The sequence below is a fragment of the Leucoraja erinacea genome, chromosome 46 (genome assembly GCF_028641065.1).
Source record: "Leucoraja erinacea ecotype New England chromosome 46, Leri_hhj_1, whole genome shotgun sequence".
Classification (NCBI taxonomy): Eukaryota; Metazoa; Chordata; class Chondrichthyes; order Rajiformes; family Rajidae; genus Leucoraja; species Leucoraja erinaceus.
The window spans coordinates 1,020,001-1,043,519 of NC_073422.1; the positions used below are offsets into that span (position 1 = coordinate 1,020,001).

Genomic DNA, 23,519 nt, shown 5'->3' on the forward strand with positions numbered 1-23,519 from the left:
AATCCTTTGTTCATTACCATAACGTTCTTTAAGTAACTTTCTTGCCTCTTGATACACCAGAAATCGTAAGCATCATTTTCATTAATAATTTTCATTTCTACTGCTTCGTGAAACGGCATTATGAAAGCTCCATACCGCAAAGGATCGCCATCATATCTAGGAATTTCTATTGGTGTTAGGGTGGAAGAGAGATTTTGTTGAGCTATGAGCTTGTTGAATTCAGCTTGATTCTTCACCAATTCAAAGAATTCACTTTGAGATCCTTGGCTTGGCGCAGACATACGATAAACAGGCCTCTGATAATCATACTGGCTTGCTCGAGCCTGTGTATTAGGCCTCAGAAAAGAGTACCGAGTTGCTGGGTTGTCCCGAGCCTTGACAGTACTTTGCTTTGGTCTGGCACCCAGTTGCCGAGATGAAGTTTTGTCACCCATCAACTGGCTACGTGCTAGTTCTGAGTCACGAGGCCAGATATCCTCAGGCTGCAGATTTGATTTAGCTGTTGTTTCCTTTTAAGCAGTTCCTTTTCTGCAATAACAGCTCATCCCGTCAGATGCTTTAGAAGCTGCATCTTAAACCCTCTCTTTCCATTATCTCCTTCATTGATTTGACAACTGCCAACTTTGTGCCTAGTTCCAGCTGTTCTTTTTGTTGCCTCAGCTGTTCTTCTTGTCGCCTCATCGCTCCTTTCACCTGTTCTTCTTGCCGCTCAATCTCATGTTTCTTCCCCAAGGCATCTGCTACTATCGAGAGGGCGACTAGATCAGCTTCAACTTCCATTCGAGCAGAGGCCCTTGATGCTGAACTGGTTATAGAACCAGGTTTCTGTCTTGATCTTTGTGTAGATATATTTGAGATACAGGTGCACAACCTTTTATCCGAAATTCCAAATAACGAAAAGCTCCGAATAGCGGACATTTTTTCGGTCCTTGAAGAAAGGTCCTTGAAAACGTTCACCGAGGGCGGCCCGCAGAGGTGACAGCGGAACCTCCGGTAGGTCCTTGAAGAAAGGGGAACTAAATCCCCTTCATAAAAGAGAAGGTGAGGGTATATTGCGCGGGAGGGTTAATAATTGATAATCTGCTGCTGTCTGCCCGCTGAGTTAAAAAGTTCCCACGGTAGACACGATACACAGTGTATCGTGAGTCTTGCGTGGGAACTTTTTAACTCAGCGGGCAGACAGCAGCAGATTGTCGCTCCCTTCAGTTTCACCCCACCTACACCCCTCTGCTTCCCGGCCATGTGTGTGACCCCTTCCCTCCCCTCTCCAGCTCCCCGCCCATTGCACCGGCGTGGGGGCTTTGCACTGTCTTCACGTCGGCGATGGCAGCAGGTCACCGGTGATGTCAGGTCCAACGGGACAACGACCCCCAGGCCCACTGCAAGCACGGAGATCCCAGAGACCCACAGCCAGCAGCAGCCCAGCCCCGTTCCAACTCCAGAGGAACACACTCCCCGTAGGGACAGAAGCTGATGGTGTGCAAGGTACGTCTTGTTCTTGGGGTTGTGGATGAGGGGCGCAGCTCAGGCTGTGGGCGAACTGCCATTTGTCGCTGTAGCGACCCATCGGGGAGCGGGTTCCTGTTGGTCCTGACGTCTCCGGCCACCCCCCTGGACAGGAGCTGAGACTGGGAACTGTACCGCCCTTGCCCCCTCCCTCTGCAACTGCAAACAACCCCACTCTCCTGCTCACCTGCAAGGATGGAGACATCAGGACCACCAGAAGCCGCTCCCCGATGGGCCGCTACGGCGACAAGTGGCAGTTTGCCCACAGACCGAACTGTCCCCTCATCAGGACACCGACCCCCAGGCCCACTGCAAGCACGGAGATCCCAGATCAGCAACTCCAGCCCAGCCCTGCTCCAACTCCAGAGGAACACGCTTCCCGTAGGGGCAGAGGGTGCACGGTAGTCTTGATCTTGGGGTGGCGCAGCTCGGGCTGTGGGTGAACTGCCACTTGTCGCCGTAGTGGCCCATTGGGGAGAGGATTCCTCTGCAGTTGGAGGGGGAGGGGGGTATTGTGCTGTTTGATCGCCCCCTGCTATCCCAGGGACAGGGAGACACAGCGGCTTTTGAGAATGGCGGGCAATCACTTCCAAAGTTCTGCCCAACAGTCAGTACACCTCTCCTACACTTGTCTCCCGCACTAAGATCATCTCGCAGAAAATGATCCCAGCCTAACCCTCCCTCTGCTATTCTGCAAGAAAAAACTACATTGAAGACTCAAACTCGCGATCGAGTAACTGCCGAGATCGAGGCGCAAACTCGCGACCTTGCGGATATGAGCCAAGCACTCTACCACTGAGCCAGCCGTTAAAATCTACGCTAAAAATCTTCCATTCCGAAAGCCGAAAATTTCCGAATTACGAAAAGTGTCTGGTCCCAAGGCTTTCAGATAACAGGTTGTGCACCTGTACTATCATGTGGTGTAATCTCCTCTTCTATTTCAGCACCTTGTTGCGTAACATCTCCTTCTATAACACACATGGTCCTTTGTTCAACTTCAGCTAACCATCTCTTCACATCTTCCATAGAATCATTAAATAACTTCACATTTTCTTCGAACCTCTGGGTGTATCTTTCTCATTCTTCCTGGCGCGGCTGTGAATCCAGCAGTGCCTTTTGTGTATCTCCAATCTCTTTACCGAGGCTGCATAGTTGCCCCTGATTAGATTGCAGTTTGTTCACGTTCTCATCTGATTCCATTAGTTCCTTCGGGATTTCAAATGACTTCACCATCTTCCTCATTATCTTGGTTCTCTCCTTCTGGGTTTCTTTCAGAAATGCAACTCGGGCCTTTTTGGTGAACTTAACTTGGCTCTTCTCCCCACCACCTTGTGGCTCCTCTGACTCACCTACTCCATCTTGATGCATGGATTTACACAGGTCTTGGCAGATTGCCAAATCTTCCAATTGAACAAACAGGGCTTCTTCAGTTTGCTCCAGTCAATATTGATAAATATTCTGCTGAGTGTTCTGTAAACATCAGATAAGAAATCAAAACAAACTGGACTTTCAGAAAACACCCAAATATTTTTGAAGTATAGAAGTGACTTCAGTTCAGAAAGAATGTGTCTTATATCTCAACTTCAAACCAAACCAAGGGCTGCGCCTGGATCTACAGTCACTCACTCACCCTTGGCTACTTTCCAAAATGTAGCAGAACTTGCTTCTCCAGGCTCTTTTATGAGAGCCTGTAATTTAAAAAAACACAACATTTGTCGAACTTTCACAGCAACTCATTAAGAAGTTGCTCTAAATCAAAGCATTCCAGTTTTCAAATTTACAGCATAATACAACAGATAAGTCGCATGGATGTCCATAAATCTCGAAGCCAATCTGTGGCTGGGATGTATTTTCTTCAGTTCCTCTTCCTCGGAACCAGTCTTCAGTTTCTCTTCTGGAACTAATTCTTCTGGTAGAGAACTAATCTCTCTCCAGAGATCCAGCCCAATCTTCTGTCCCTCTTCTATGGGACCAATTCTTCTACCTCCTGTCTGTAAGGTAGCTTTCGACTAGATGTAGTTGCAGATTATATTGTTCACGGATTGTTTTCCTCTAGCCACTATGATCGAAGGCAGGGGTAAGGAGATAGCTTCTTTATTGTCATAGTAAAAACAGTGAGATATTCATCCAAACTTCTTCCTGTTTAAGTACATTTTGATCTTACTCGTAGTCAAACCTGTACATGGTCAAGCTCCATGGATGATTAAACTCGTGCATGGTCGAAAGCTGTGACCTCCCCCATGCTTCTTCAAGACTAAAAACTAAAAACTACTAGTGCGTCTGCGTGAAAATCACAGCCATAAACACGCCTCCAACTACGTAATAAATCCCAGCCACATCATTACAGGCAGATAAAATGTAAAGGTAACTGGCTATAACTGGTTATAGTTTATAACATACTTAGTTAAGCTAAATGGCTACTATATGAGTTCCCACTCACAAAGCCATGGTGACTTTCCCTAATGAATCCTTGTCTTTCCAAATGCCTCTAGAGGATGTCCCTCGCAATCCTCTTCAGTTACTGTCCCAGCACTGATAGTCACCAGCCTGTAGTTCCCTGACTTGCCATTGTTGCCATTCCTAAAAGCACAGCATTTGCCACACTTTGCTCTGCCAGGACCTCACCTGTGGCTTAAAACAATGCAGATCCATTTGCCAGGATCCCAGCTATTTATTCCCAAATAATTGTCTGAGGATGTACTCAATCGGGCCTCAGGGATTTATCCATCTTGATATATGCCTTAAGACTGCCTTACCTTACAATGTTATTTATGTACGACAGTGATCGCAACTTCTACTGACGTGTGGATGGCTGTTGGACCGCTAGAAGCTCATCTAGTGTTCGTTTTTCCTCCTGCTTGGGGTCCACAGCCCCCTCCTCACCTGACCAACTAGGTGGGGGAGATGGTTTAGTCACCAACTATCTGACCATGGAGCAGGTAGCATGAGATTACATGGTACCCGTGGCGGGGGGAACTCCCCCCGACCTGAGAGAAAACAGCTGCCTGCAGATTTTCCGATGTGGATATGCTCCAATACATCACGATTCATTTCCCCAAATTATATAGTTTCCATGACCTTTCCCAAAGTAAATTCAAAGGCAAAATATTCATTTAACACCTCATCCTTCTCCTGTGGCTCAACACATTGCTGTCCACATTGACCCTTACAGGGATTCTACTCTCCCGCTAGCCTTTACTCCTGTAGAATCTCTTTGGACTCTCCTTGACCTTAGCTGTCAAAGCTAGCGCATGTCCCTTTTTGCAGTCCTACTTGCCTTTAAAGTGTACTCCTACATCTCTTATACTCCTTGAGGGATTTGTTTGATCGGAATATTGTGCCCTGAGGTGCCGGACAGTTTGGTACTTAGTATCTTAGACAAAGAAACATAGAAAATAGGTGCAGGAGTAGGCCATTCGGCCCTTCGAGCCTGCACCGTCATTCAATATGAACATGGCTGATCATCCAACTCAGTATCCTGTACCTGCCTTCTCTCCATACCCCTTGATCCCTTAAGCCACAAGGGCCACATCTAACTAAATATAGCCAATGAACTGGCCTCAACTGCCTTCTGTGGCAGAGAATTCCACAGATTCACCACTCTCTGTGTAAAAAATGATTTTCTCATCTCAGTCCTAAAAGAATTCCCCCTTATCATAAAACTGTGACCCCTTGTTCTGGACTTCCCCAACATTGGGAATAATCTTCCTGCATCTAGCCTGTCCAACCCCTTAAGAATTTTGTAAGTTTATATAACATCCCCCCTCAATCTTCTAAATTCTAGCGAGTACAAGCTGAGTCTATCCAGTCTTTCTTCATATGAAAGTCCTGCCATCCCAGGAATCAGTCTGGTGAACCTTCTCTGTACTCCCTCTATGGCAAGAATGTATTTCCTCAGATTAGGAAACCAAAACTGTATGCAGGTGTGGTCTCACCAAGACCCTGTACAACTGCAATAGAACCTACCTGCTCTTATAGTCAAATCCTTTTGCTATGAATGCTAACATACCATTTGCTTTCTTCACTGCCTGCTGCACCTGCATGCCCACTGTCAATGACTGGTGTACCATGACACCCAGGTCTCATTGCATCTCCCCTTTTCCTAATCAGCCACCATTCAGATAATAGTCTATTTTCCTGTTTTTGCCACCAAAGTGGATAACCTCACATTTATCCACATTATACTGCATCTGCCATGCACTTGCCCATTCACCCAACCTATCCAAGTCACCTTGCAGCCTCCTAGCATCCTCCTCACAGCTAACACTGCTCCCCAGCTTCGTGTCATCCGCAAACTTGGAGATGTTGCATTCAATTCCCTCATCTAAATCATTAATATATATCGTAAATAGCTGGGGTCCCAGAACTGAGCCTTGCGGTACCCCAATAGTCACTGCCTGCCATTCTGAAAAGGACCCGTTTACCTCTTTCTGGGGCTACTTCCTTAAGTACTCTGGGATGCAACATCTGGCCCTGGGGATTTATCAGCCTTTAATCCATTCAGTTTACCTAACACCTCTTTGCTTCCTGTCTGCCAGCCAGTTCTCTATCCACATCAATACTGAACCCCCAATACCATGTGCTTTAAGTTTGTATACTAATCTCTTATGTGGGACCTTGTCGAAAGCCTTCTGAAAGTCTAGATATAACACATCCACTGGTTCTCCCTTATCCACTCTACTAGTTACATCCTCGGAAAATTCTATAAGATTCGTCAGACATGATTTACCTTTCATAAATCCATGCTGACTTTGCCCAATGAATTCGCCATTTTCCAAATGTGCTGCTATCCCATCTTTAATAACTGACTCTAGCAGTTTCCCCACTACCGATGTTAGACTAACTGGTCTAATTCCCTGTTTTCTCTCTCCCTCCCTTTTTAAAAAGTGGGGTTACATTAGCTACCCTCCAATCCTCAGGAACTACTCCAGAATCTAAAGAGTTTTGAAAAATGTTCACTAATGCATCCACTATTTCCGGGGCTACTTCCTTAAGTACTCTGGGATGCAATTTATCTGGCCCTGGGGATTTATCGGTCTTTAATCCATTCAATTTACCTAACACCACTTCCCGGCTAACCTGGGTTTCACTCAGTTCCTCCATCTCATTTGACCCCTGGTCCCCTGCTTGCCTTTATGGGGATGAAACCTGGTATTTATTAGGAGGGTGAAATGAGTTGTAAATGAACACATTTTATTATGTATGCAATAGAAAATGCTAAAATGTAAATTATAAATTCACAGAGTGATACAGTGGAGAAACAGGCCTTTCCAGCCCAATTTGCCCACACCGGCCAACATCTCCAAGTTACACTAGTCCCACCTGCCCACGTTTGGTCCATATCCCTCCAAACCTGTCCTATCCATTTACCTGTCTAACTGTTTCTTAAATGTTGGGCAAGTCCCTGCCTCAACTACCTCCTCTGACAGCGTGTTTCATACACCCACCACCCTTTGTATGAAAAAGGATTCCTATTGAATCTTTTCCCCTTCACCTTAAACCTATGTCCTCTGGTCCTCGATTCCCCTACTCTGGGCAAGAGACTCTATGCAGCTACCCAATCTATTCCTCTTATGATCTTATATCCTGATTTATAATCATGATCTAAGATCACCCTCATCCTCCTGCGCTCTAGGGAAAAGAGTCCCAGCCTACTCAACCTTTCCCTACAGCTCACACCCTCTGGTCCTGGGAACATCCTCATTAGATAAAATTAATTTTGTTTGATGAGTATTATCTTCCTGATACCATCTGTACTGTGTTTGTTGAACTCAGCTGGAAAAGGAATCGTTTTATTCTGATATTTTACTCTTGATATATTTTTCCAGTTTGATTTTTTCAAAGGTAAACAAGATTTGTGTGCCTGTTGCAATTTTCACAAGATAATCTCTAATATAGAATCAATTTGAGTTTGTGCGCAGTTCTGGTCACCCCATTACAGGAAGGATGTGAAGGATTTAAGAAGGTTGCAGAAGGGGTTTACCAGCTTGTTGCCTGGATTAGTGGGGACTTGCTACAGGGAGAGGTTGGGCAAACTTGGATTGGTTTATCTAATATGCCGGAGGCTGAGGGGAAACCCGATGGAAGTGCATGAGATTATGTCGGGCACAGATGGTTGAAGACAGTCATAACCTTGTCCCCATGGTGGAAATGTCAAATACTAGATGGCCAATATTTAAGATGATTGGGGCAAAGTTTAAAGGAGATTTGTGGAGCAAATAGGTTGTTGGGAGCATGGAACACACTGCCAGGGATGATGGTGAATGCCGATATGAAAGTGGCATTAGCTAGGCACATGGGCAGGCTGGGATTGAAGGGGTATGGATCATCAGTAAACAGATGAGATTAGTATTAGTTAGATTAGCATTATGTTCGGCACACACATTGTGGGTCAACGAGTCTGTTCCGTTGCACCTCCTCCAACCTCATCTACTGTATCCACTGTTCCAGGTGAGGACTTCCGTACATCAGTGAGACCAAGCTCAGGCTCGCCGATCATTTCGCTGAAAACATCTGATCTAAACCTACGTGATCTCCCGATTGATAAACACTTTAACTGCCTCTCCCATTCCCACACTGACCTATCTGTCCTGGACTTTGTCCCCTTTGATCATCTTACCCTTTTATATCTCTGTGTCTCCCCCTCCCCACATTGTCTGAAGAAGGGTCTCGACCCAAAACGTCACCCATTCTATCCAGAGATGCAGCCTGTCCCACTGAGTTTCTCCAGCATCTTCAGTGTAAGTTAACTGCAGTTCCTTCCTACGCAGCCTGTTTCTATGCTGTACTTCACTATGTTGTATGTATTACCAAAGCTCATGGTGAACTCTCCAGTGCAGGATTGATTGAGTGCTACAGTGCCACAGGTAATGTCTTTCAGAGCAGGTAATGTCTTTCAAACCCAGACCCATCTGCTCTCTTGGATGCTGGTTTAAATAAGACCATGGGGATCCTTGCCAAGGGTAATTGTGCGATTAACATCACTACAGGCAAATTGTTGCAGCTGCAGAATCACTGCTGGTGAAACCTTACTGTGTGCAACTGCATGTTGCCACCATCACAACAATATTGGCTTCACAAACGCAACTTTGTAACTTTGTCTGAATAGACGTGACCGAAGTATCATTTCATAAAAAGTTTTGGTTCTATATGAAATTGATGAGTGAAGCTTTCATGTTTTTTATTTGTGGAATTCATTACATTTGTTATCTCTTAGAGCTTAATAAAGCCCAGTTAAATTTGACCTTAAGTTTGCAAAATAAATCACCTTTTTAGTTTAATTCCTATATTTTCACTTCCAGGACTCTTGTTGTATTAAGTTATCAGTGTCTGACATGACTTTGCTTTTGTGTGTTATCCTACTATCCTAGCCTTACACTTCATTCAGTGTAATGCCTGTTCCACTGTTGGGGTCTTGGCTGGATTGCTCTTTGTCAGAGACCTCCCCCTCAACCATACGGCCATGGGTGGCCCTACTGTAGAATACGCCCCAATCGCCAGTTACGGGGACAGTGTGGAGAGAGTGTCCAGCTTTAGGTTTCTGGGCACTCACATTTCAGGGGACCTCACATGGTCCACCAAAACCGCTGCGCTGGTCAAGAAGGCACAGCAACGACTGTTCTTCCTGAAGACATTAAAAAAGACTGGTCTGCCCCAACAGCTGCTGACAACGTTCTACCACTGCACCACAGAGAGCATATTAACGTATGGCATCTCTGTGTGGTATCTCAGCTGCACGGAGGCGGAGAGGAGAGCTCTTCAGCGCGTCGTCCACAGAGTGCAGAGGATCATTGGGACAGAGCTACCAGCCTTGGAGGGCATCTACCACACACGGTGCCTCAGGAAGGCCGTCAGCATCCATAAAGACTCATCACACACCTGTAATGGACTGTTCGAACTACATCCCTCCGGCAGACGTTACAAGGCCTTCTACGCCAGAACCTCCACTCAGAAACAGCTTCATTCCCAGAGCTATAGCGGCTCTGAACCGGCCCTGCTGAGTGCCCCCCACCCCCCCTGGACTGTCTCCCTCGGATGGTCACGACACACAGCTCATTTATTTATTTTACTTTTCCTTTTCATCGGTTGGAGCTGCATACTAAATCTCGTTGCACTGACGTGCAATGACAATAACATTTATTATTATTATTATTATTATTATTATTATTATTATTATTATTATTATTATTATTATTATTATTATTATTATTATTATTATTGTGATTCTAGACTCGGCAACCCCTCCCTTTATATCTGCAAAGTCATTCATTATCTCCAATCCTTTCAATCTAGTGCTAAAATGTCTTCCTTTGCTCTGAGATTACCTTTACCCGCAGCTTATAACCCCCTAACCCACATGCTGAACTACTATCGCCCTTTGGTGACACTAGGAATTTCCTTGATTGGACTTTGCTGGCTTTACCTTGCACTAAATGTTATTCACTTATGTATCTGTACAGTGTAAATGGCTCGATTGTAATCATGTATTGTCTTTCCGATGACTGGTTAGCACGCAACACAGGCTTTTCACTGTATCTTGGTACAGGTGAGACTAAACTAAACAAAACTATTTTGTGTTACACATTAGACCACCTGGCGTCACATGATCTCTCTTCACAAGACTAAATATTTCACTTAGCTGTATATTCTTAAGCCCCTTACGATTATGGCTGAACATGGGTGTCTCCAGGGTGCTATTCCCTATATGGAGGATGCCTGTGCGTGACTTTAACGTGGGGAGACTGGTGCAGAGACAGCCACCCCACGGCCCTTGACTTCTGATTTATAACATCAGGATCCAGTGGCGTGGAGTCCAAGACGACCAAATACCCTTTTCTGCTGCAGACTTCATCTGCCTTCCCAGCCGTTGTGACGTTAGCTCCACTATGGTCAGCCATCGTCCTCTGCCTGTTCCACCATTGAGGTCTTGTTTGGATTGCTCTTTGTCAGAGACCTCCCCCTCGACCTTACGGCCATGGGTGGCCCTACCAGGAGCATAGCTCCAGACGGCATCACTCTCAGGATCTCAGGGCCACACAAGTTTCTCCATCACAACAAGGTGACAATCCACAGAAATGCTGGATATTAATATAATGAAATCTCACCCACAAGCGTACCAAAATAAAAATCTAAAAATATCTAGACATGGCTATAATATACTAACATAAGCATAAATGGGTCCAACCCATAGAATGGAAGAGTACCAACTAAATATTTAAATGTTTCTAACTTGCTGAAGAATGGTAAATTAATGCATTTGAAATTAAATCATAAAAAGCTGGCAAGATAGAAAGCATTTGCTCAGAGACAAACAGAGTTAATGTTTCAGGCATAAAATCTTTCATCAGAATCTCTTACAGAAATAATGATGCTTACGGTGCCAAATTGCAATGGAAATAATGAAAGTGTGCAGCAATTATTTTGCTGGCTGTTCACAACTGTCCGATCCACTGTTTTTACAATGGCCACTTAATTGTGAAATTGTCCAGCATGTACACGATACCTTGTAAAATGGAAAAAGTTCTGAAAACATAACAATTTTAAGTTAATTTCCTGAGAAAAATTTGAGAAGAGTTTATGAACATCAACATTCGAGAAATTAAAGACATAAATACACAGGAAGTGTATCTTAAGCTATGTTCATTCATGCCAATATCAAGACAACAAAAAAGGAATACCTGGATGAATTAGGAGGAAGTGGGCTAGTTGACCCTTTAACCAGATTTATTATTTAATATTAAGGAAGATCTTGTTGTAACCTCAACTCTACATTCCCACCTGTCCATTGTAAAAAACTTTTATCTTGTTGCTTATCTATCAATCTATCAATTTTTTCAAAGACTCTAATTTATTCCCTTTAAGTATAAGAGTTCCAAACGCTCAGGATTTTCTGAGAGAAAAAAACTTTGTTCAACTCTGTCATCCAGTCTTTTCTCATGAGATTGTCATGACATTCCAGATATCAGTATAGTATAGGCACAAAATGCTGGACTAACTCAGTGGGACAGGGAGCTTCTCTGGTGAGAAGGAATGGGTGGCGTTTCTGGTCGAGACACTTCTTCAGACCCAACCGGACCAGATCTCGACCCTAAACATCACCCATATCCTTCTCACCAGAGATGTTGCCTGTTACTCCAGCTTTTTGTGTCTATCTTTGGTTAAAACCAGCTTCTGCAGTTCCTTCCTACACATTAGTTGCGTAAATATTCTCTGAACTGCTTCCAATGCATTCCTTAAATGCGGAGACTAATATTGCAGACAATTCTTCAGGTGAAGTACTGAAACATAACCTCCCTACACTTGAATTGAGTTCCCCGAAAAATAAACAAAGAGCCTGGTCCTTTGTTCACAAACAATATATAAAATGATGGGGTGGGCAATGTAGGCTGGCATTACCAAAATCCAGAATATGAATTTAAACACCAAAAGCCCTGTACCATGGGATGAGTTCATTCCAAGAGCTCTCCCAAGTTTAAAAAAAATTAAACTCGTGGTAAGCACAGAGAATGAACGTAGCGGGTACGTCGGAGCTCGAGGACGTCTCTTGGCTGCTCGTAACGCTAACGGCAGGTACTCGGGAAGACTCGCTAACGGCAGGTAAGCTCGGGAAGACTCGTAAAGATTTTTCAACATGTTGAAAAATGTTCACAAGAGCCCCGAGTACCGACGAGTGGCCATTACTGTAAATCTCCGAGTTCGAAACAGGGCAAACTCGGGAGAGCTCTTGGAATGAACTTGTACCGTGGGACAGGGCTATTAATATGTCATCTGTTTTATTTAACTGGTGTAATATTTTAATAGGAAGGTCAGTAAATATTTATTTATAGAAACATAGAAACATAGAAAATAGGTGCAGGAGTAGGCCATTCAGCCCTTCGAGCCTGCACCGCCATTCAATATGATCATGGCTGATCATCCAACTCAGTATCCTGTACCTGCCTTCTCTCCATACCCCCTGATCCCTTTAGCCACAAGGGCCACATCTAACTCCCTCTTAAATATAGCCAATGAACTGGCCTCAACTACCTTCTGTGGCAGTGAGTTCCACAGATTCACCACTCTCTGTGTGAAAAATGTTTTTCTCATCTTGGTCCTAAAGGATTTCCTCTTTATCCTTAAACTGTGACCCCTTGTCCTGGACTTCCCCAACATCGGGAACAATCTTCCTGCATCTAGACTGTCCAACCCCTTAAGAATTTTTGTAAGTTTCTATAAGATCCCCCCTAAATCTTCTAAATCTTTACGAGTACAAGCCGAGTCTATCCAGTCTTTCTTCATATGAAAGTCCTGACATCCCAGGAATCAGTCTGGTAAATCTTCTCTGCACTCCCTCTATGGCAAGAATGTATTTCCTCAGATTTGGAGACCAAAACTGTACGCAATACTCCAGGTGTGATCTCACCAATACCATGTACAACAGCAGTAGAACCTCCCTGCTCCTATGCTCAAATCCTTTTGCTATGAATGCTAACATACCATTTGCTTTCTTCACTGCCTGCTGCACCTGCATGCCTACTTTCAATGACTGGTGTACCATTACACCCAGTGTACCATGGTGTACCATGAATAATGTATAAATGCACACCATTTATGCATTATTCATTCAGAGGTGGAATAGAATGGTTGAGAAAGGATAATTTAAAGCAATATCATCTGAACAAAGCAACATGTCAATGTGGACAAACATACCTCTGTTTCAGGGAGAGATCCCTTTCCAGAATTGGGTCTTAACCTGAAAGAATAACCTGTTTATGAGTAACCAGTAACCGTTACATTCCTCCTCACTCCATCACTTCCCCACCATTGTCGTACCAGCTTCAAAGTTGTCTTGTTCAGTCTCATTGTCTGTACTCATTATCACCTAGCCCACAGCTAACAATGGCCTGTTTCCTTTATCATCGTTTTTTTTTGCATATCTTTCATTCATTTGTTCTATATCTCTCCACATTACCAAAAGATCCCTTGTTTCTCTTTCCCCTGACTCGGTCTGAAGAAGAATCTTGACTCGAAACGTCACCTATTCCTTTTCTCCAGAGATGCTGCCTGACCCGCTGAGTTACTCCAGTTTTTTGCGTCTATCTTTGGTGTAAACAAGCATCTGCAGTTCCTTCCTACACTGTTTACTGTCTTGTTTGCTGCTTCTAGACCTGCTGTGTTCTTGCAGCTTCCTCTCAGAATAAATGCCTGTTTCTTATTTTAATTGCTCTCATTCTGCTGGAGGTGTCGACGTTAATGGCTATGAGGAGTGCACAGAGGATTTCAATTCTACTTTGCAGAACAGAATAGATGTCCTTTTTCCATTTATCAGTTACAGTTGTTGCGACATTTCCACTCCAGTGGCTCCACTGGAGGTTGCATTAGATTAAATTGGGATTCAATATCCCTCTGCAAGTCACTAATTAGTAAACTCGTGTGAAAGTTGCCATTCTCCCAATCGGCCTCCTTATTCATTATTGTGAGTTGATTCAGTAAACAACCGCAGTAATCGGTGAGAGAAAATTTAGGGAAAGAGCAGTCAATACTGGCTTAAGCTGTTCAATTACTTAAAATGTTCAGAAGTGATAATTAGAACTTTAAGGTAGCCAAAATTGCTGGAGAAACTCAGTGGGTGAGGCAGCATCTATGGAGCGAAGGAAATAGGCAACGTTTCGGGCTGAAACCCTTCTTCAGAAATTTAATATTTCACTCATCTGCAGTGAAAGGAAATGCAATATTTTTTTTTGTTGCAAAAGAACAAGATGGAATTATTAATTGTCAAACCTTTGCATTCCAGATCAATTGCAACATTTTCTTGAATCATATTAATGGGTGGGTTTCAGCAACTAAGTTACAGAGAAAGGTTGAACAAGTTAGGGCTTTATTCTTTGGAGCGCAGAAGGTTAAGGGGGGACTTGATAGAGTTCTTTAAAATGATGAGAGGGATAGACAGAGTTGATGTGGACAAGCTTTCCCCTTTGAGAATAGGGAAGATTCAAACAAGAGGACATGACTTCAGAATTAAGGGACAGAAGTTTAGGGGTAACATACGGGGGAACTTCTTTACTCAGTGGTAGCTGTGTGGAATGAGCTTCCAGTGAAGGTGGTGGAGGCAGGTTCGTTTTTATCATTTAAAAATAAATTGGATAGTTATATGGATGGGAAGGGAATGGAGGGTTATGGTCTGAGCGCAGGTATATGGGACTAGGGGAGATTATGTGTTCGGCACGGACTAGAAGGGTCGAGATGGCCTGTTTCCGTGCTGTAATTGTTATATGGTTATTATATGTTACTGATTGTGTTAGTTCCAGTCCAGAATAACACAATTCCTATTGAGTTCATTACAGAGTTCTGCTGCAATGTGGCTACTAATACTAAAAGGAGGATTGACTGAACTTTATTGCCTTCCATCACAGTGGGAAATGTTGATTCCGCTGCAGTGGATGTTTATGTTAAATTCTATTGTGTATGGTGTTCATTTTATTCGTATGGCTGTATGGTAACTCAAATATCACTGTACCAATTGGTGCAGGTGACAATAAACGTAACTTGAACTTGAACTTAAATTTAATTTGTAAAGAGAGATTTTTCAGACCAAAACAACCAAAAATAAATCTCTGCAAATCTGGAGATCTGAAACAAAACAGACTTTCAGACTGAAGATAGACACAAAAAACTGGAGTAACTCAGCGGGTCAGACAGCAACTCTGGGAAAAAGGAATAGGTGACGTTTCGGGTGGTGACCCTTCTTCAGACTGAGAGTCAGGGGAAAGGAAAACGAGAGATATAGACGGCGATGTAGAGTGATAGAACAAATGAATGAAAGATAGGCAAAAAAGTCACGAGGATAAAGGAAACAGGTCGCTGTTAGTTGTGTGCTTGGTGATAATGAGTATAGACCATGAGACTCAACAAGATTACTTTGAAGATGGTGGGGGAGGATTACTTGAAGTTAGAGAAATCAATTTTCATACTACTGGGCTGTAAGCTGCTCAAGCGAAATATGAGATGCTGTTCCTTCAATTTGCATTTGGCCTCACTCTAACAATGGAATGAAGAGGCTGAAGCATTGTGTCTATTTCTCTGTACACATATGCTGCCTGATCTGCTGAGTGTTTCTCCATTTTCTGTTTTTATTTTGGCTTTTCAGGTCTGCTCAGAAAATAGTTTGATCTCTGTCAGAATATTCATACTTGCATCATGTATGACCTTTATTCAAAGAAAAACCTTAAGACTCGAAACGTCACCAATTCCTTCTCTCCAGAGATGCTGCCTGTCCCACTGAGTTACTCCAACATTTTGTGTCTATCTTCGGTGTAAACCGGCATCTGCAGTTTCCTCCATCAAACCTTAAATGATAGTAGTCTGGTCAGACTTTTGAAGCTTCTTGTAGAGATTAGGCCGTCATCTTTCAGTTTAGTTTAAAGATACAGTACGCAAACAGGCCCTTCAGCCCACTGATTTTGTGCCGACCAGCGATACCTGCATATTAACATTCTTACTCACCATAATCACTATTAGGCTGCAACTCTACTGCTACGCCACCGTGCCGGCCCTATGTTACGCAACATTTTTGTATTGACAGGATGCAAAACTAATGAGATGTCAGAAAGGTTATTAGTGAAGATGATGCTTTACAACAGGAGTGAGATTTTGCCGGTGTTCATTGTAGCAGGGATGTTGCCCAGAACATTAGGTGAACTCTATGTGTCATGTCATGATAATTTTTGTCTGCCAAAGCTATGGGACAATATATTAAATAACTTTTAGCACTTTCTTGTTATTAAAATAAATTACCAGCCAAGATAATGTTAGTTTGGCAGTGGGATAATAACAGTTACCTGAAATACCAACTGAATACTCATATCCTCTATTTGTGGGACTTTGCTAAGTGCAGTTTGGCTGCCTTGTTTATATCAACATCAAAGCATTTGTACTTAAAGCTGGTTTAACATGCATTATAAATGGAAATACTAAGGTGCTATGTTAATGTTTATCTAACCACCCCATATACACCAGACCAAAATGTGTTCATATTCACCAAGACAAATTATGTAACACTATGACAAACATCTGTTATTCAGTGGGACCAATTAAATTGAGCTGAAGAATGGTGTTACTCAATGAGCATCTATGGATATTAAAATAACTGGTGTATGTATAAATTATTAGAACAAAAATAAATAATAAATATCAAATAATTGATGTGAAGGAAGGAACTGCAGATGCTGGTTTAAACCGTAGACCCAAAACATCACCCATTCCTTCTCTCCAGAGTTGCTGCCTGTCCTGCTGAGTTACTCCAGCTTTTTGTGTCTATCTGCAAATAATTGATATTGTTACATGCCATTTATAATGTAATACATCACAATATTGCAACTATAGCTGCATCATGTGTAATAATATAATTGCATAACATAAGTGTTATGCTGACAGTAAGATTAGAATCGTAGTTTGTATTCAGGTTTAACCAATTCTGTTTCCATTTCTAGGGCACTTTCTCTCACGTGCCAATGTAAGGTACAAAATCTATCTTGTAATATTCGTTTGAGATGCTTCAGTTTTACTTTTAGGGGCAAATGTAGTGAGATATTTAGGAAGGAACAGCAGATACTGGTTTAAACCGAAGATAGACACAGAATGCTGGAGTAACTCAGCGGGACAGGCAGCATCTCTGGAGAGAAGGATTCGGGTCGAGACCCAGACCCTTCTCCACTCTGAAGATGGGTCTTGACACAAAACATCACCTGTTCCTTTTTTCCCATAGATGCTGTCTGACATGCTGAGTTACTCCAGCTTTTTATGTCCATCTGTAGTAAGGTGTTGTCTTGTGAATGTTATCTTTTTACCGTCAGTCAGTTCTGCTGGGGTATCCACATTTTATGCCTTGTTGGGGCATGTAGTTTGCTGTGCTCTGGTCTGTTTCTGTGTTATTTATTAACAATGAAATTCTGATTTATAACATCAGATAATAGATAATACAGGTAATATGATTTACAGGTACCTAGTCGCTGATCTATGAAAAACACATGCACACAAATAAATTAAACAATATCATTTCAATGCAGTTAAGACCAATCGTTTATTTAAGCAAAAAATTGTGATTAGAGCTTTGTTGTAATCCACCTCAACAAAAGATGGTTTACTCAGGAGAATGAACTAATAGATCTTAATGAGAATTAATCAACCTTGGATCTTAGGGACATGGTTTCGGATCAGAAGTTAACATGGTGCAATGTTATTTCAGGAGGGGCTGGCTTAAATCCTCATCATGTTTTATACTTAAAGATATCAGAAGCTTGAGTGTGAAATGATTGGAAATGTTGAAGAAAGTGGTCACATCGAGTTTAGGTCAGAAACGATTGTGCAAAATGTAATCTCATAGTCAGCAATAACTGCAGGAATTGCTTGCTGCTTGCAAATATTTGTAAAATGCAGAGACGCCTAAATGCTTAGACTGCACCTGTAGTCGGGATCGAACCTGTTCCTCCGGTGCTGCAAGCGCTGTAATGGGCCTGTCCCACTTAGGCGATGTTTTGTGCGACCGTAAGGCGACTGCCGCAAAATTTTCACCATGTTGAGAAGTTTTCGGCGACAATGGCGACAATCGTAGGTTGTCGTAGGTGTTGTCATAGGTTGTTGTAGGTTGTCGTCTGGTGTCATAGGTGAATTCCATTAAAACAAGTCCCTGGCAGCCGTCTAAACAGTCGCCTAAATAAGGCAGCAACTCTACCGCTGTGCCACCGTGCCGCCCATGTCTTGAGAGCTTGCAGAATTTACAAATTATTCCTGCTGTGGGGTACAATGACTATGCAATCCAATATTGCACGCGCTCCAAATGATTTTTATTTTGTTGTAATTGCGCCATAATTACCCGGTCAAGCTCTACCTGGGAGTGGCCAACTATCTACACTCACCACTGCCCTACCACCTAGATCCACACTTAACTCAAATGGACCCTTGGTAAAGCTGGCTCCAACCTCAAGGATAAGATCCACACATTGCAGGGATTTCTGACCAGAAACAGCAAACTCTACCCACAGAAGAACTTTGACATTACATGTCCAGGCTAAAGGAGTTGCCATAAATGTCAAAATGATTGACTGTGAAAGTCCCTGCGGGACACACATTTTCAACAATTATTGGAAATTAATTGGGTTTATTTTACTTGCACAAGGAGAGAGTGTGAGCAACTCTGCTCACAACCGGGCACAAAGGTAACATTAATGAAGGTGCGAATGGTGAGTCAAGCTGGCTACTTGAACTCATGTATTAAGAAATACAAGTTCAAGTTCAAGTGAGTTTATTGTCATGTGTCCCTGTATAGGACAATGAAATTCTTGCTTTGCTTAAGCACACAGAAAAAAAAAATAATAGGCATTTACTACAAAACAGATAAATGTGTCCATATACCATGATATAAATATATATACACATGAATAAATAAATTGATAAAGTGCAAATAATAGAAAGTGGTTATTAATAATCAGAGTTTTGTCCGAGCCAGGTTTAATAGCCTGATGGCTGTGGGGAAGTAGCTATTAGTAACCTGGTTGTTGCAGTCTTCAGGCTTCCTGTACCTTCTACCTGTAGGTAGCAGGGAGATGAGTGTGTGGCCAGGATGGTGTGGGTCTTTGATGATACTGCCAGCCTTTTTGCAACGGAAGGAAGGACTGGAAGGAAGGAAGGAAGGAAGGAAGGAAGGAAGGAAGGAAGGAAGGAAGGTCAGAGCCGATGATGGACTGGGCAATGTTTATTACTGTTTGTAGTTTTTTCCTCTCCAGGGCGCTCAAATTGCCGAACCAAGCCACGATGCAACCGGTCAGCATGCTTTCTACTGTGCACCTGTAGAAGTTAGAGAGAGTCTTCCTTGACAAACCGACTCTCCGTAATCTTCTCAGGAAGTAGAGGTGCTGATGAGCTTTTTTGATAATTGCATTAGTGTTCTCGGACCAGGAAAGATCTTCAGAGATGTGCACGCCCAGGAATTTGAAGTTCTTGACCCTTTCAACCATCGACCCGTTGATATAAATGGGGCTGTGGGTCCCCCTCCTACTCCTTCCAAAGTCCACAATCAGTTCCTTGGTTTTGCTGGTGTTGAGGACCAGGTTATTGCGCTGGCACCATATGGACAGTTGCTCGATCTCTCTTCTGTACTCTGACTCATCCCCATCAGTGATACGCCCCACAATAGTGGTGTCGTCAGCGAACTTGATGATGGAGTTCGCACTGTGGTTGGCTACGCAGTCATGGGTATAGAGTGAGTACAGCAGGGGGCTGAGCACGCAGCCTTGAGGTGCTCCCGTGCTGATTGTTATCGAGGCTGACACATTTCCACCAATACGAACAGACTGTGGTCTGTGGATGAGGAAGTCGAGGATCCAGTTGCAGAGGGATGCGCAGAGACCCAGTTCTGCGAGTTTGGTAACCAGTTTGGAGGGGATGATTGTGTTAAATGCCGAGCTGTAATCAATGAATAACAGCCTGACATATGAGTTTTTGTTGTCCAAGTGGTCCAGTGCGGAGTGGAGGGCCAGCGAGATCGCATCCACCGTTGATCTGTTGTGGCGGTAAGCGAACTGCAGTGGGTCCAGGTTTTTGTCGAGGTAGGAGTTGATTTGCTCCATGATCAACCTCTCAAAGCACTTCATCACCACCGGCGTTAGTGCCACTGGTCGATAGTCATTGAGGCACGTCACCTTACTCTTCTTGGGCACCGGTATAATTGATGCCCTTTTAAAGCAGGTGGGGACCTCAGTCCTCAGATGTGAGAGGTTGAAAATGTCCGTAAAAACTCCCGCCAGTTGGTCCGCACAGGTTTTTAGAACATGACCGGGTATACCATCAGGACCAGGTGCTTTTCGGGGGTTCATCCCTCTGAAGGATTTCCTGACATCGGCCTCTGTGACTGAGACTGAAATGCCATCACAGCGAATGGGGGATCGGGAAGGCACATCAGTAGTCTCCCTGTCAAAGCGTGCGTAAAACGCATTGAGCTCGTCAGGGAGTGATGTTTTACTGACATTCGAGCTGCCTCCTGGTTTTGCCTTGTAGGAGGTGATTGCATTCAGGCCCCGCCACAGCTGCCGAACATCTGTCTCATCCTCCAGTTTGGAGCAGAAGTCCCTTTTGTTTTTTTTGATGGCCTTACCAAGGTCGTATCTGGTCTTCAGGTAGGCCACTGTATCATTGGAGGTGAATGCCCTGTGTCTGGACTTCAGGAGACTGTGGATCTCAAAGTTCATCCAAGGTTTCTGATTGGGAAACACTCGGAAGGTTTTTGTAGGGATGCAGTCCTCCACACATTTATTTATGAAGTCTGTAACGACTGTGGCGTATTCGTTCAAGTCCGTTGCCGAGTCCTTGAACATTGCCCAGTCTACAAACAGTCCTGGAGTTGTTCTTCTTTCCCCCCCCCCCCTCCTGTGCTGTCCACCACTTTCTTTCTTCTGGGGGTGCGCAGTTCTTCTTTTTCTCTATTTTTTTTTCTTCCCCCCCGAGTCGGTCCTCCCGAGTCCTTGTCTGGAGTTGGAAGGTTCTTCTTCCCCCCCTCCCCCCCCCCGACCAGCTCTGTGCTGTCCTCACTTCTGGGGGTGCGCTCTTCAATTGCTGCCTGTAGGCAGGAAGAAGCAGCACCGCGGTATGGTCGGACTTACCGAAGTGAGGGCGAGGGATAGAGGGATAGGCATTCTTGATGGTGGTGTAGCAGTGGTCGAGGGTGCTAGGTCCTCTGCTGCAGCAGGAGACATGTTGGTGGAAGTTGGGGAGTGATTTCTTGAAGTTCGCCTTATTGGAGTCCCCAGCATTGGTGGTAAATGCCTTATTGAAGTCCCCAGCATTGGTGGTAAATGCCTCGGGGTAAGACGTCTGGTGTTTGTTGACCACGGCGTGCAGCTCCTCCAGTGCCAGACGGACGTCTGCCTGGGGTGGGATGTAGACCGCGGACAGGATGATGGAGGTGAATTCCCTTGGGAGGTAGAAGGGACGGCATTCACCGCAAGATGTTCGAGGTGTGGAGAGCAGGAGTTGGACAGGACTGCCACGTCTGAGCACCGCACAGAGTTGACCATGAGGCAGACGCCCCATCCTCTCCCTTTCCCAGATGCCAGTGTACGGTCCATGCGGTGGATGGAGAACCCTTCAGGCTGGACGGCTGAGTCTGGGGAGCTGGGGGTGATCCATGTCTCTGTGAAACAGAACACAGAACATTCCCTCAGCTCCCTTTGATAAAGCGGCCTTGCCCTTGTCCTCCACTTTGTTTTCAAGGGACTGTACATTAGCCAGTAGGATAGTAGGGAGAGGGGGCCGAAGTCCCCTGCGCTTCATTCTGACGTGAAGTCCTGCCCGACGGCCATGTTTCCGGACACAATGGAGGCTTCCCCTTTGTTACCAGGTACTGTACTGGCTGTACCTCCAACAGTTTTTGGGACTTCCACAGTGAATACTCAGCACCATGCAGTTGGTGCTGCAGAATGGCAGATCTGTATATCACCTTTCACTAGTCTTTCACTCATTTTTTGCATCATATTCCCTGCAGATAACTTGGAAATCGACAGAAACACGAGACCACCAGGGTTCAACGCTAACAGAAGAAGGAGCCGTGCTGTATTGTACCATTTGTCAGGACACTTACAGAAACAGGACAAGAGCAAGCTGAAGGTAAATAACGTATGTACATATACAAAAGGATAAGATGATAGCTTGCACAGTCCTCTTTATATCCGCTATTTGGGTGGTTGATGGTTGATGGAATTTAACACAGGAGTGTGAGGTGTTGCATTTTTGGACGTCGAACAAGGGCAGGACCTACACAGTAAATGAAAGCCTCTGGGTAGTGTTGTAGAACAGAGGGATCTAGGAGTACAGGTGCATGATTCCTTGAATGCCCAGTCGCAGGTAGATAAGGTGGTCAAAAAGGCTTTTGGCATTTTGGCCATCAGTCAGAGTAATTGTGTAGAAGTTGGGAGGTCATGTTGCAGTTGTATATTTGTGACATTTGTGAGATCGCATTTAGGATATTGTGTTGAGTTTGGGGCACCATGTTATAGGAAAGACATTGTTAAGCTTGAAAGGATTCAGAAAATGTTTACGAGGATGTTTTCGTGTTTTAGTTTTAGAGATACAGCGGGGGGAAATAGGCGCTTCGGCCCACCAGGTCAGTGCCGAACAGTGATCCCCACACATTAACACTATCCTTGACCCACTTGGAACAATTTTTACATTTACCAAGCCAATTAACTGACAAACCTGTATGTCTTTGGAGTGTGGGAGGAAACACACGAATGTCACAGAGAGAACGTACAAACGCCGTACAGACAGCACCCGTAGTCGGGATCGAACCCGGTTCTCTGGTGCTGCATTCGCAACTCAACCGCTGCACCACCGTGACTAAAGGGAGAGGTAGAGCTCTATTCATTGGAGTGCAGCAGGATGAAGGGTGATCTTATAGAGGTTTACAAAATCATGAGAGGAATACAGAGGAGATTTACTAGAATGTTGCCTGGCTTTCAGCAACTAAGTTACAGAGAAAGGTTGAACAAGTTAGGGCTTTATTCTTTGGAGCACAGAAGGTTAAGGGGGGACTTGATAGAGGTTTTTAAAATGAAGAGAGGGATAGACAGAGTTGACGTGGAAAAGCTTTTCCCACTGAGAGTAGGGAAGATTCAAACAAGGGGACATGACTTGAGAATTAAGGGACTGAAGTTTAGGGGTAACATGAGGGGGAACTTCTTTACTCAGAGAGAGTGGTGGCTGTGTGGAATGAGCTTCCAGTGAAGGTGGTGGAGGCAGGTTCGTTTTTATCATTTAAAAATTAATTGGATAGTTATATGGACGGGAAGGGAATGGATGGTTATGGTCTGAGCGCAGGTATATGGGACTAGGGGATAATATGTGTTCGGCACGGACTAGAAGGGTCGAGATGGCCTGTTTCCGTGCTGTAATTGTTATATGGTTATATGGTTATATGTTAATAGATCGGGTAGATGCACAAAGTCTCTTGCCCAGAGTTGGGGAATCGAGGACCAGAGGACATACAA

At 44.1% G+C, this 23,519-nt stretch overlaps 1 protein-coding gene across 1 annotated transcript in view; it reads left to right on the forward strand.

Moving 5' to 3' along the window:
- The window catches only part of LOC129715014 (potassium voltage-gated channel subfamily H member 3-like), a 915,007-nt gene that overhangs the window by 519,184 nt on the left and 372,304 nt on the right, over nucleotides 1–23,519 (forward strand). The window contains 3 exon segments of the mRNA XM_055664831.1: nucleotides 12,158–12,175; nucleotides 19,340–19,344; nucleotides 22,019–22,140. Of these exon segments, the coding sequence (XP_055520806.1) occupies nucleotides 12,158–12,175; nucleotides 19,340–19,344; nucleotides 22,019–22,140 (145 nt within the window).